Source organism: Lepidochelys olivacea (assembly GCF_965140295.1).
Source record: "Lepidochelys olivacea isolate rLepOli2 genome assembly, chromosome: 13".
Lineage (NCBI taxonomy): Eukaryota > Metazoa > Chordata > Testudines > Cheloniidae > Lepidochelys > Lepidochelys olivacea.
In genome coordinates this window covers 25,912,112-25,926,371 of record NC_140423.1, presented here as the reverse complement: position 1 = coordinate 25,926,371, position 14,260 = coordinate 25,912,112, and the positions used below count along the sequence as shown (strand labels likewise).

The following is a 14,260-nucleotide window of genomic DNA, read 5'->3' as shown; positions in this document are numbered from 1 at the left end:
TTATCAGCCAACTGTCCTTGCTCTATTAAACCTTATTCCTGCAGGAAAGTAAGGAGATACTGATATAACAAAAGTCTGGCAGAGAGGCATACACTTGCTTCTGATTATCTACCATGGCTTGAGACACTGACAATATATCTTACCCACCATAAACCCATTATACATGCCCTGCTTCACTGTGCCTGGCCAGAACCCAGGGAATATGCTTGGAACTCTTTGGGCAGTAGACCAGGTATGATTGACTGAGGCAGTGTGAATGGTCCCCACGCCATTTAAAGAGGTTTTTCAGCTCAGCAAAACAGGCTACAGCCCCTAACACTGAGCCCAGAAAACAACTGCTCAACTGCTTTGGGGAGAGTACCCCAGCAGTCTGGGTACCTTTGGAAACGTGATTAAGATGAACTCACATTCTACATGTTCCTAGTTTTAGAATGCTAAGAAACTCTAAAAAGCCTTATTTAAAAAAAAAATCCAGCAAGTCAACATCTTCTACCCATAAAGTTAAAAGCCAATGCTAGATTTGAGCCACTGTTTATGGTCATTGCAGGCTACGAGATTTATATGGTAGGAGGAGAAATCTTTCATACTATATATGCATAAACACAGTATACAGTGTTCACTTAGATAGGATTTAGCTTTTTATTTTATTTTTTTCTCCTTTTTGATCACCAACACCCTGATTTAAATTCCTCTGGGATTTCCCCCACATGAAACAGACAAGATCTCCCCACTCAAACAACATGATTGCTTAACTTGGGGGCAAGTGTTCCTTTTGGGGAGGGTGGAAAAGAACGCGCTGCTGGCATTCAGTCCCGACTCCAAGAAGCTAAACTGAAGAGGAGGAGTGAGGCGGAAGAAGGAGCTAAAAAGGATCAAAATATTTAGCAACCCCTCCCTCCCCACCAAAAAAAGCACGGGATACAAGGAAAAATAATCTGATTACACACAGGGTATATATTTTTACACACACTTTTACACACATCTAGATATAGTACATGTAAAAATATATGCTATACATACATCCACTCTCACTGAGGTGCTTTTAATACACCACTTGCACGTGTGTATGGGTATGTATACGTGTGTATGCATTAAATATACAGATCCTAGTAAGTGTATATGTGCATATGTACACATACATACAGGTAGGCCGGCTGCCAGCCTGCCATTAGCCACCCTCCCCCTTCTTTTTGTAGGGAACCCAGTCCTCCACCCTGAAATACCCTATCATTACCCTCTTCCTCCCCCTTCCAACAGGTCTCCACTGTGTAGCAACTGCTTTTATAACAAGTGATTCTCAGGAAAATAAAATGTGTAGAAGGGGACAAAATAAGTGTATGTGTGCGTGTGTGTGTGTATGTACAGGGGTCACATTGTTCCACCACATCATCCTTCCAGCTCCCATCCTGTGCCTGGAGTGGGGCCCTCTTTCTTTTGGAATCAGACAACGAAGCGCTGCACCCATCACCATCTTATTGCACACATTTGCTTCCAGGCTGCATTAAGGACTCTGCATTACATTCCACAGAGCTTTTCCTCCTTCCGTTTCAAACAAATACATCGATATGTGAACCCTGCTGCCCTGCCCCTGCACTTTGCCCCTCTACCCTCCCCCCCACTAAAGGAAAAAGAAAGAAAGGCTGCTTGCTAGCAGAGTGCAACAACAGTACAGGCTGAACAGATGTTCTCTTCGGGAGCTCTGTGGAAGAGAGGTTATTTCTAACACAGTAAACAAAGCCATGCAAAAAGTGGGAGAGAGGGGGTGGACAGGGTAGAATAAGAGGTAGAAGAAAAAAACCCTAAGGATAAGGAAGAACAGAGCTGAGGAGAAGGAGAAAGAACACAGCATGGCAAGTGCTCAAGGCTTCATTTTTTTGTCGTCCTCTTCTTGTAAACAAGCTAATAATTCTCATTAGATTGAACAAGTAAAAAGATTGAAGTTCCAAGTCTGAGGGGCTGGGGCTTCCAGGAGTCTTTTCAGTCTGTTCAGCAACACCATAGCCAGTGAGAGAAAACAAGAGGGGGAATTTTTGTTCTTGTTGTGTGTGGAATTTTTTTAAAATCTTCATTACTTAAAGCTGAGAGAAAAAAAGCCGAATTGGGAGCCCTTTGCCAGGTTGGCTCAGCGTCTCTAGACTGAATAAATCACACTAAGTTCAGAGAGAATTTTTTTTCCTCTTTAATGATTTAGAAAAACATGTGTTTCCTTCCTCTTCCCCTTTGCTCAAAGGCGGGTCTGTGCCTCAGGGACATAGATTTCAATGCTGTCCGCGCTCTCCGTGGCAGAATTCTGCCGGACAGAAGCAGCCCGCTTGGCTGCCATGAGACGCTTGCGAGCTTCCTGGCGTTGCTTATCCACAGAGTCAGAGGCTTTGTCCCGGTTCAGTGGGGTTTTGGGCTTGGCTGGCTTCTTTGGCACTGGAGGGGGTGGTTTCTTCTCTTCCTTTAAGAGACAGTAAGAAGACAGACAAAACATAAAATAAAAATGCTCATACAAAAGTTCTCTCGCTTCTGAGACAACAAGGAGAGGGAATGGTTTGTGGCCCAAAGGGGGATATGCCTTTCAGCAACGGAGCATCAAGTGAATGAGGAGAAAGGATTCTGGTCCAAGACACTTCTGTTACATACAGTTTTTACTCTCTGCTTTCCATTTAACAGACAATGCATTTAGTCTCACTCTCTGGTGGCACAGAATCCCACCCCAGGAAGCAGATATGGGTTTGAAGGTTGCTCCTAGGGCTTAATGATGGGTCAGAGCACATTGAGAAGATTAACACAGCTGGACTTTAAGAGGCAGACCTACAGTGTGCAATATAAGCTTTATAATACATAGTGAGCTGCAACTCATGTCCCCCCACATTGCAGAACTGATGTAGGCATAGAAATAAAGCACACACATTGGTTTAAAGTGACATGGTTCTCACAGGTACTGATTACAGCCTATTCAGTAAAAACTTAGCCTCTTTATCCAACATCCATTTAACAAAGAGCCTGTCACCTCCCGCTATGTAAATGTGTGCTATTTACTCATCTACCCTTGACCCCCCCAAACACTTTTCCCCTGAAGGTTTAAGGAGTTTCTAAAACTCATTTTAATTTATTCTATAGGAATCTTCTTGATGCACCTCACAGGAGATTACATGTAGGGGTAATCTTTTCTGCTTTTGAACATGCAGGAAACATTATTATGATTACATGCATTAAGAAAAGGTAGAGAGTACGCAGCAAGCAGAAGACAGCAGCAGTTTCAGAAATCTAATCCATGAAATGGTAGTTTAAGAACACAGAGCTACAACAGAAGGGCTATTGCTGACTCAGCAGAGTGCACAATAGTTTGGCCTCTCTGAACTGCCCCATGCTCACCTTCTTCTCCGGTGTTTCTGCCAGTTGCCAGCTGTTAGCCTTTAGGTGGTAGAGCTCATCAAATTTCATGCTGATGTCTTCAATGGACAACTGCAAGAGATCCCAAAACCCAGCCAGGTCCTGGGCTGTGGGTCTGGGATTGGCATTGGGGTTCTGCAAGGGAGAGGGTATCAACAAGAAAATCAGAAACAGCATGTCACCGAAGTCATGAAATTACAGTAGTCTGTGCTACATTACACTTTTACCCTTTGCAATTCTCAGCTCATGTCGACATCTACTGGCTGGGACTGAAACTGCAGACATTTCTCTAAAGTATCCATAGGAAGAGGACAACCAAAATGTCTCATCTTCACCACACAGTGCATGTTCTCTTCTCTATAGGTTCTTGTACTGTACCCATCAGCATAGTATGAGCACATTCCAACAGTGCAATAAGCAATGTGACTACATATCGGTCTTTTTTCCCCCCACTCTCATTCTCTTTCCAGGAGAGACGTGTGTGCAGTGGAATATCTTGTTTTGATAGGGATTTTCAAAAATATACATGTTGCTATATGTTTACATTACAGAAGACAGACAAAAAATTGTGCCTTGCACTTGGAGTGAAGGTGGTGATGTTTATGCTGTTCCTTAGTACTTGGGGGAGTTCATTCCACAGCTTCTGATCAGCCCCAGAGAAAGTTCTGTCTCCCGTAGACAGACAGATGTCACTTACAATGCCTTGGTCATGGCCAACCCTGACAACATTTACCACAGGAGAGACCCAGTCTAGAATCCAAGTACATGTTGGTAGCAGGAAGAAAGACGGCTGCTTAGCCTAGTGCTAATCCCGCAGAGCTACCATACCAGAAGTCCTAAGTTTGAGTTCAGAGACCAGAAAATTTGTGGTTTCTTTTTTAGGCATCCAGATGCTATGGTAATACTTGAAACAACAGAACTGGACAAACCATAATCAGACCAAATGGGATAAAGCCTTAGAACCTGAGTGCCACTTGATACACAGAAATACAAACAAGCTGTTTGTTTCTGCTAGAACTTGGTCAGAAGTAAAACACATTCTCTCTGAAATGGAACTGTGGGAGTTTAACAGTAACCCACAACTGGTTTGAAAGATTCTAAATAGATGACAGAAGTTTCTCCAAACAGCTAGCTGTTCCAAGTGAACTGGAGTTGGGTCCCTGAAGAATCTGAGCTCTACACATGGACCTGGTTTTCAGAGTGCTCAGCACACACATCTGGTGTCAGATTTTTAAAAGATCTCCATACTCAGCATGCACCCAACATGCTGAGCTTTCCAGAAAGTCTGGCCCCTGGATTCTCTGCCAGTGCAAATGTCATTACAGCTATCAGCACAACCAAAAGCAGTCATTCAGCACTACCCCCTATTTTCATGGCCCATAAAACTTTTCCAAGAAATGTCCACTGGGGCTGCAGTTTGACTCATACCTCACCCTGAAGGCTAAATTATTTTCCCCAGAAGGTTTCAATAAAAGCTACTGAGCCCTGACTGAAGTGTTCCTTAAACATCAGAAGGGCTTTCACCCTCGGATAAATCTAAAAATACATTTTAAAAATTTTAAGTTGGTCCTGTTGAGACCTAAGCCAGGACAAGCAACTTCGCCACATTTGAAGAAGTCTGAGTCACACACAGCATTTTACAAGCAACTGGAATCAGTACTGTGGGGATGGTTCCATCAGCCATGCAGGGTAAGCGTATTCTGAGAGGATTTGGGGGCTTTTTATAAACACTTCATTTTTGGCTAACCCTTTGCAGTTCATCTTAAAAAATATTTCAGAATAATAAAATACATGGCTCAAGCAGGCATTCGGAATGCAGAATCTCTCTGCAGCCGACCAGGATTCAAGCCTCGAGCAAATTACAGACAGACATTTGTTTCAATCCTCTCTGATAAATACTCGAGCCAAATTATGCCTCCCAATAGGTGTGCTTGGCTACCACTGATATCAGTGAGAATCACGAGCAGGCATCCCAGGGCAGAACATGGCTTTAATGTTGCACACATACAACAAGAAAATGTGTGAGGTGCCCAAGCTACCCCTCTTCGGTTGCTACACTGACAGTAAGTGCATGTAAAGAAAGTCAGCCTCCTGTTACCGCATAGCTTGTGAGACCCACTTAGTTTTTATTTTAAAAAGCATCATCCATCTTTAGCACCAGGAAACAGCCCGGTTGTATTATACACAGAGCTGCTTCAGCTTAGCAGTACAGAGCTGTGGTTAGACTACTGCCATTTTACAAAGTTACTTCTACTCACCAAGTTTTGCTCACAGAGGCCCCGGAACTGCTGGAACTTTTGTGACATTAGTAACTGTGCGCTGCCCACTGCGCTGAGGACTTTCCCTAAGACTAAAGAAAGAAAAAGAAATTTGAGACGTTAGATACGAAATAAAAACATCTGAATGTAGCAAACAAGAATTTTTCAAAACGTTAAGATGCTTCCTAGCATTTATACACATTGGCTTATACTCGTTCTACGAGCAAAATTGTGTTTTACACTCATGTTTTAAACAAGCCATGTCACGAACGATCTATTGTTACAAATGGATGCATTGCCCCTAGGTCTCTGTATACTTTGTTTTCCCTTGTTCTACTGCCAAGAGACCCATCAAGGATGGCAGACAGCCACGCTGCCACAAGATTCTGTTTTTGCAGTAGAGTTTTACTGAAGTTCCTAGGCAGAGGAATCGTTTTTGGGTATGCTTTACACTGCAAAGAGAGACCTGTGCAGCAAGTCTCAGAGTCCGGTCAACTGACTTGGGCTCGAGCTACGGGGCTAAAAACAGCAGTGTAGATGTTTGGGGGTTGGGCCGGAGCTACCTGAGCCTAAACATCTACACTGCTATTTTCAGTCCCATAGTGTGAGACCGCAAGTCCAAGTCAGCTGACCCGGATTCTGAGACTCACCTGCTGCAGGTTTTTTGTTTTGTACCATAGACTTGTCCCTAGAAGCCAGTTTGATATCCTCTAGAACCCCTCTTCCCCAATATGTATTTAGAGAAAGTGAATTCCAGAGACCCCTAATTCTACAGAGAAGGGAAGCCGCATTCCAGCTGTGATAGATTGCTTCACTTATTGTCCAATTTGCACACAGTACTATTGATATCTATAGCGCGATGCTTCCTAAAACAGAGGGCACTAAAATCATTAGATTAGAGCCTACAGCAAGGTTGGATGACAAGCCTTTAAGGCACAATCTATAGGCGAGCCACCATTGAATGTGCAATGCCCCTGACCTGCAGGCACATGCAGTCAGACAGACCTTAACCCACTCTTCCAAAATACAAGAGGATCATGAGGAGGGCAAATCAACCATCTCTTTTCACAGAAAGGTTTAAACATTGAGCAGTTCATAAATATTTAGCAGAACGAAGTGTTGAAGTCCCAGGATTTAAAGACTCTTCCTCAGAGTGCTCAGCGGTGCTCTTAGGTGTGGAAACATTGTCCTCTCTTGCCACCAATAGAGGCGTTTGGGGTTTTTACTACTGGAGGTTCAGCTGAAGACAAAGCAAGAACTCTCAAATGCACTGCAGGATCATATGGCAGTGAGGAGCTCAATGACAGATCCTTTACCTATTCATTTTCTGGGCTTTAACTGTTTTTAGTATTTGGGTCTGGTTTGCTGGGCATGAGCTGGACTCTCCAAACACACTTTCAGACTTAGTTCAGCATTAAAGAATTTGCTGGGAAATATTTACTAAGGGCTAGATGGACCCCATCCCCTATTACTCCCTTGCTCAAATGAGTAAGGGCTGCTCAGAGCACAGCTCCTGCCATGGGGGGGAGAGCAAAGCTGGTCCCTGATACTGCCCCTGCAAGCAACCAGGTGAGGAAGGTCTAAGAGTAGGAACAGCCCTGCCCTGCTTGTCCAACTTGCCAGCCAGAACAGCTGGCCTGACGCATGGACGCTGGGGGAGGGGAAATGAAGAGTAAATGGGATGATGTAAGCCATCCCATACCTCCCAAACAACGGAGCAGTGATTTGTGTCTGAGTCACTCCTAGGGCAGTGCAGCTTGCGGCGTTACAACCCAGCCCTAGGTAAAGATCATGCCCACTGTAGCAATACCACCCACATTTACTTTCCTAAGTAACCTCACTCTGTGCCTGCTCCGTGTGATTCTAGAATCAGACTAACACTTATCCCATCTAGTCCCTTCCTGGCCAGCACCACCCCTTTCCTTTGTCAGGGTGTTCCACACGGTAGCAAGTCTCAAGGTATCTCCGCTCTCGCAGGGGTTTTAGCCCCGCAGCCTGAGACAGCTGACCCAGCCCAGACGGGGGTTTTTTATCCCAGTGAAAACCTACCCTCGCTGCCAGGAACATTCTCCAGTTACTCAGCTTCAATTCTTGTTTTCTTAAATTTTATCCCACCACAAGTTTATCAGGCCACTACAAATAAGTTTTCCCCATTCCAGTTACACCCCCATGTTCCTCCCGAGTGCCATGCAGTTCTCAACACCCACCTTCTTCAGAGAGATTGTTCTCTTTGGTCTCCTGGTCCATCTGACGGCACCATCCTTCTAACCTTTCTGTTTCTGCCTGCAGCAGTTTCAGAAACCAGTACCCATCCCGCCTGCAGGCTCCTGGTTGTGTTGGTTCTGATGGTGAGTTGGAGGACGTCTCAAGCCAAGGGTCTGGAGGAGGGAGAGAGGAAGGCTCTAGGGCTGGGTCACTACTATCTCCATAGGAGAGATTTCTCTTGAACTGGGAGGGCTTGGCTGGTTGCCTGGTACTGGCATCAACGCTGACGGAGTTGTGGCGCGGGGGACAATCAGCAAGGCTTCTCTCCGACGATTTACAGCTTGAGTGATTCGGTTCCTGTGCATCGGAATCGGCGTCCTGTTTGGAGGACATACTGCGAGAATGGCTGTTTCTGCAGAAAGAGCAGGAGCAAGAGAATGAAGGGGAGCCCTCCAACTGGCCGGATTCACACACTGGTACACAATGCAACGGGTTTGTTTACGGTGCCTGCAGCTGAGCCTTGTTCCCCCTCAGCCCCACCGCCTTAAACACAAATACCCACACCGCACATGCAGACAGCCAAAATTATAAGGCTGCCTGCTTACTGCACTAGGCCATTCAGACGAAATGACTGACGTGCATCTCTAATTACATCTTGGGTTCGGTTTTTATTTCAAGCGCCCATTGATTTAGCTGTTTACATTACAGAGCAAGTACTTTTTTTGATAAAAGTACATGCTGCTGCTCAGCACAGTTAGTATTGAGACATGGGTCTCAGGTAATTGGCAAAGTGCAGTTTAAAGGGATAAAATAAAAGAGCCTGCGTCTTTCACTTACCGCCACTCGTCCTCTACCTGTACTCCGATGGACTGGAATTTGGTGGTTGGCGTAGGGGGCTCCTCCTTTGCCACCGGCTGAAGGCAGTCAACCTTATTAAACAAAAACAAAAAACAAACAAACAAACAAAAACAAACAAAAACTTGCTGCTAGAATTCATGTTAGTAGAACAAGAGAGTTGCAACCACACACAGAGCATACAGATGCTGTAAACCAATTCAAAGGCTGTTTTAGGATGGATGGCACAATACTGCTAGCCTAAGGAGAAGTCACCAGTGCCCCAATCTGCTGAGGACATTGGAGTTTATCCCTAGCCCTGCAGTAATCAGACAGCCACTCTGGATCTGGCTTTATCAACTGCCACAATAGAAACACGTAGGCGAAGGGTTTTGGTGCCTCAGAGCAGCTGCATGTACAAGGCAGGCAGGCAGATGGCCGTTCTGAGGCTCAAGAGAGGGCAGCAGCTTGACTGTCAAAGCGGCATCCCTAGAACAGGGGCTCTCAAACTTTCTGAAGCCTAGTATCCTCTCATCAACTTTCCCTCTGCCCACCCAAGAACAACATGGAAGCCCTAAGGAGTTAGTTGCAGCCGTAGGTGAAACCCAGGTACTGGAGGTAGGGTAGGTCACAGCATGAGAACCTCAACCCAAGAATAGGGTCAGGGGGAGCAGGTCAAAACGGTCAGACTCTTTAAAAAGGGAATTCTTCCTCTACCCCTCTCCCGCACCATTGTTTGCTCCAATTCCCACTATTTCTGTGGGGAAGAATCAATATCAAAGTGACATTGGATGAAGTGAGCTGTTCGTCTCTAAGGTGCCACAAGTACTCCTTTTCTTTCTGCCAGCTAGATTTCAGCAGCAGAACAATTCACAACCCAAAGTAAAACCTCATGTTGAAGGTACAGTTTGCACTGCCGAACTTCCATGGCATTCAGAATGATTAACTGTGGACAAGATGGTAAGCAAGGACTAACTTGTTTGCTTTGGGTATGGCTTCAACACAGAAGAATTTAACCTGGTTATATCGAGATGCATATTACGTTGGATAAAGGGTTGTTTCTACAGGATGAAGAAAACTGGGAAGCCTGATGCTATAGAAGATGGGTTTTAAACTGCACTTTCAAACCCATAGTCACACCTGCCGAACCCACATGTTTTGCATTTAAACTAGCAAGTGGGAAGGTTACTACTTCAGCATGTCATAAGGTGACGTTCAGCAGGCGCTTGTGGATACAACAGATGAACATAAAGCTTAGCCACCTGCATTTGAAAGGTTGTCCACAAGCAAAAGGCAAATAGATTAGTAGTTTTTTTTGTTTGTTTTTTTTAAATTTATTAAACTTCTCCAAAAGAAGCCCTTGCAGGACAAAGCTTGGATACACACTCTTCTCCCTGAGCAGTTTTCACTGGGCTATAAAGCTAGCAACTGGTTTTCATTAGTTTGTATTTTCTGTTTGCTTTCAGCAACAGAAGTTCTCAGAGAGCCAACAGGGGTGAAGGAGGGGCACTCCCATAGGTAGACTGCATCAGATCCATGGTGCCATAATCATTACAGCCCCAAACATGCTTACAGTTCTGGAATAGAAGAGTTGGAATTTTAAATGAAGCTTGACAGTATTGACAGTATGCAGACTGACCTGAAAATACAGTCCATGGCGCACAAACTCTAGCATTTGTGCATATGTACTTTTGGCAAGAAGCCCCTTTAAAGAGAATTACCCATTTAACAGAGCTCCATTATTTTATGACATTTTTATTTTGTAACACATTCCTGTTATAGCAACATTTTGTTGTATTTCACCTCTGAGTGCACTGGATGATTGTTCTACAAAATGGTTAATTTCTTTAGCTATTTGGGGGGGTTCAGCTGCATGTTTAATTACAATACACATGCTAAACAGATAAGTTAAGAACATTTAAGAACATTCTCTGTTACACAACGGAGTACAAACTATTCCATACTTGTATTCCTATAGACGACAGCTTCCTTTTGGGGATATTCTCCACCTTAGGCTCTTCACTTGTCAGAGTTCCTTTGTCACTTTTCAAGGTTGCATTTTTCTGGGGTAACTCTGGAGCATCTCTGGCTGGAGTCACAAGGCTGCCTCTTGTCACACTGGGTGTTCTGGTACTGTCTAAGCTGTCTGAAGAATTACTCAGTCCCGACTGGCTGTTGACGTCGCTCTTGTGGTCCTGGCTATCCAGGTAGGTGTCCTGGGCTGATTCAGTGCTGCTCTGCACGGTGACAGAGATGAACGGCTTTGAGGTGGTCCGAGGTGGGACGGGGGGAGGTGTCTTTTTATATGCCACTAGGCATGATGAACCTGCAACAGCGGAGGTGGGAAGGAGCAAGAGAATAGAATTGAAGAGAACGGGACAGAGATACAGTAAAAGAAAAAGAAAAAGCAGGTCAATAATAATATTCAGGAGAAATCTCCAAGTAGAAATTTGAAGAAATGCAGAAACACCAATCTAATGCCAACAGCTTGCACTGAGTGACCCACACCAAAGCATTTAAAGGGGGGGGAGGGGGATGGAAGCCAGCACTATCCTGCAATAAAGTTCAAGAGAAACAACATGATGTGAGAGAGCCGGGAAGGTGGAAACGTAGTAAAGAAGATCCTGCCAAACTGCTAGAGTGTTTGACAGGGAAAGGCCACCACAAAGCAGAAGTTCTGTGGAACCCTGATTTTTTTTTTTTTAAATCGTGTTTAATGTCTTGGTAAAGCCAAATCGCTCAGTTCTTTGTTCCCATCAGTTGACAAGTTTCTGTATCCGGACCAGGCTGGCGTTTGTTCCTATAAAAGGGAAAGAGGCCATAAGGGTTTCTTCCAGCAGGCAGTAGCTATAATGGTCACAAAGCACTTTACAAACCCTGAAGGGTTGGTTTTTAATCTTTAAAGGTATTTAGGTGCCTAAAGATGCAGAGATGCCAGGATTTTCAGAAGGGCCTATCTACGTATTTAGGTCCCTAAATACCTTTACAAGTCTGGCTCTGAGTGCACAGTACATTATTTGCCATGACTGATTTGAGAGTTGGAAACAGGTATCCAGCATCTTCCCCAGCATGCAGCTCAGTTCAGGGAACTGAAAGTCATCTTGGATTCACGAGGATAAAACACCACCATCCCACAACACATGCCAGTACAGTGGTTCGGAATAAAGAAGAGTCCTAGAAATAAATTAGTCAGTGGCCATCCACATGTCAGCATTCAGCAAATCTGACATAGAAAAAGACTTAAAACACAAGACACCCAGGAGATACTGTATGTACCAGTCAGGCTTTGGTATGTCCAAACAAGAGATGTAGGTGTACACTACAACCGCTAGAAGAGAGCCGGAATCCTTGCAGAACCTCACACAGGAGGCAAGACTACTTTGCTGCTCTAACCATTTAGGAGCTTAGACTAGGATTCTGAAGCTGTTAGTAGCCTAGTGTAGACATAACTGTGTGCCTTAGGACGCCCCAAGGTTATAACTTGATCATTTTAACGTGTTAAAGGCACACAGTTATGTCCAAATTCAAATCAGGACAAGGCTTTTCATGTTAACAGTCTTCCTAATAGCATCTCTCGCGCACACCCCAGCTGTGACAGTAAAAATCTACTAGCGGTAGTAGGTGTGGGAATTTAACAATCGCTAAGAAACATTTTCCCAAGGCCGAGTACAAGAGGTCCAGCTTTCCACTTCTGCAAACCAAAAGTAACCATGTGACCATCCTTCAGCCAGTTAGTTTATTCCCACTAAGTCACCCAAACTAAGTGCCGAATGGCACTGAAAGATAGCAACAGGACAATACCAGAGAATTAACCAGTGGGACAGAAATAGCCTAAATCAGCACTCATGCCTTTGCATGGTGGCACCCAGTAAAGATGGGCCAGTGGGCAGCCTTCGTTGTGGAGACTGGAGTAGCATGCAGTCAGTATAGGAGAACCTGCATGTTTTGTTTCAAGTGTTTTTAGATACCCTGCTGGAAGGGCAGATTTTATTCTCCAGTCACCTCCTTTAAATTCCTGGCAGTTTCTGTATACCGGGGTTCTCAAACTTCATTGCACCGTGATTCCCTTGTGACAACAACAATTACTACACCACCCGAGGAGTGGGGACCGAAGCCTGACCCCGCCTGAGCTCTACCACCTCAGGTGGGGCCAAAACCAAAGCCTGAGACCCAGGTGCTGGGTCTTAGGCTTTGGCTTCAGCCCCAGGTTTTGGGGCTCAGGCTTTGGCCCTGGGCCCCAGCAAGTCTAATGCCAGTCCTGGAGAACCCATTACAATGGGGTCCTAACCCACTTTGGGGTCCTGACCCACAGTTTGAGAACCGTTGCTGTAGATGATTATGTGACAAACCATTATTTTGCTGTGACCAGGTCTACACTAGAAAAGTTTTGCCAACAATTCTATACTGGCAGAAGTTCCTGCATAGATGCAGCTTACACTGGCAAGGAAGTGCTTTCGCCTAAGTAGCTTACAAGTGAAATAAGCTATACCCACAGAAGTTCTTTTATGCTGCTATAAACTGTGCCTATGCTACGACTTCTTCTGGTATAGAAATATTGTAAGAGAAGTTACACCCCTAACAAATATGGCTATACTGACAAAAGTTTCTAATGCAGACCTGGCCTAAGTTTGGGACAAGCAGAAGCCATCCTGCCGGGCTTTTCCCACCCAGCCTGACAGTAATACTACTATAACCCCTTTCCTAAATACCTGGGTCTCTCCCATGCAGACTCTTCATCCTTCTGGAGCTAGATACAACACTAGTAATACTATTAAAAAGTTGCTTAAGTTTAACCAGGTACTTTAACTTAGATGAGGTCATCTGCTATCGTAACAGTGGGGTCCTATGACATAGCCTGGATTACAGCAACATTACAATGAGTAGCTCCTGTTTTACTGCTGGGCTGTGAACGTATCCAAAGAGTACTGATCATTTTCTGGCTGCTGTTTCAGCCTACCATGCTTCAGTGTGATTGGGACAGTAAATCAATTACTAGCCTACTGATGTTAATCCTTACTTGTAAGCAAAACAAAAGAGGGTGTTGGACTTCTGCAAACCAGTCACTATTTGTGTACAGAACAGGAACATGCAGGGGAGGGAAACCTGCACTGGGAAAACATTTTATTTGGGGTTATCAAAGTAGACAAACATGAGGCCCAGTAGTCCAGCTTCCACAGGCTGCAAGGACACTGTTTTGGGTGCCCTGTAGATTCATTTTGAAGGTTGGTATTTCCTCTCAATCTTGTTCCCAGTGATCACCAAAGGAACTGGTCTTGATGTGTGGGACAGTGAATGCAAGACTTCACAGGGAAAGGAAGTCTATAGAAAGTGAGTAGGAAGATACTCAGAATGCGGACATCAATGGAGAATAAGTAATGCTATAAAGAGGTTGTGAATTCAATAGTAAAAGCAGAACAAACAACTGGAAATGAATCAGGGAGTCAAGGGCAACAGAGGATATTCAGGGAAACAATACGATTAAAAGTTAAACATACTCAAGTACTTTGCAGAACCTTAGAACAAGCAATTCCCACCCCTGCAGCAAACGGAGCAAAATCTATGTTGTCAAGCAGAGGCTAAAA

The 14,260-nt window shown here is 44.5% G+C and overlaps 1 protein-coding gene across 4 annotated transcripts in view; it reads right to left on the bottom strand.

Moving 5' to 3' along the window:
• Positions 1 to 620: 620 nt before the first annotated feature.
• DLGAP4 (DLG associated protein 4) overlaps positions 621 to 14,260 on the bottom strand; it is a 270,883-nt gene continuing 257,243 nt past the window's right edge. For 3 of the 4 annotated variants that reach the window (XM_084645810.1, XM_084645811.1, XM_084645812.1), the window contains 6 exons: positions 10,643 to 11,004; positions 8,682 to 8,773; positions 7,847 to 8,256; positions 5,640 to 5,731; positions 3,364 to 3,516; positions 935 to 2,443 (listed from right to left, as the gene is read on the bottom strand). In XM_084645810.1, coding sequence (XP_084501936.1) covers positions 2,225 to 2,443; positions 3,364 to 3,516; positions 5,640 to 5,731; positions 7,847 to 8,256; positions 8,682 to 8,773; positions 10,643 to 11,004 — 1,328 coding nt within the window. In that variant the 3' untranslated portion in view covers positions 935 to 2,224. Of the gene's footprint in view, positions 2,444 to 3,363; positions 3,517 to 5,639; positions 5,732 to 7,846; positions 8,257 to 8,681; positions 8,774 to 10,642; positions 11,005 to 14,260 lie in introns of all 4 variants that reach the window. The other variant, XM_084645809.1, reaches the window with a different exon arrangement.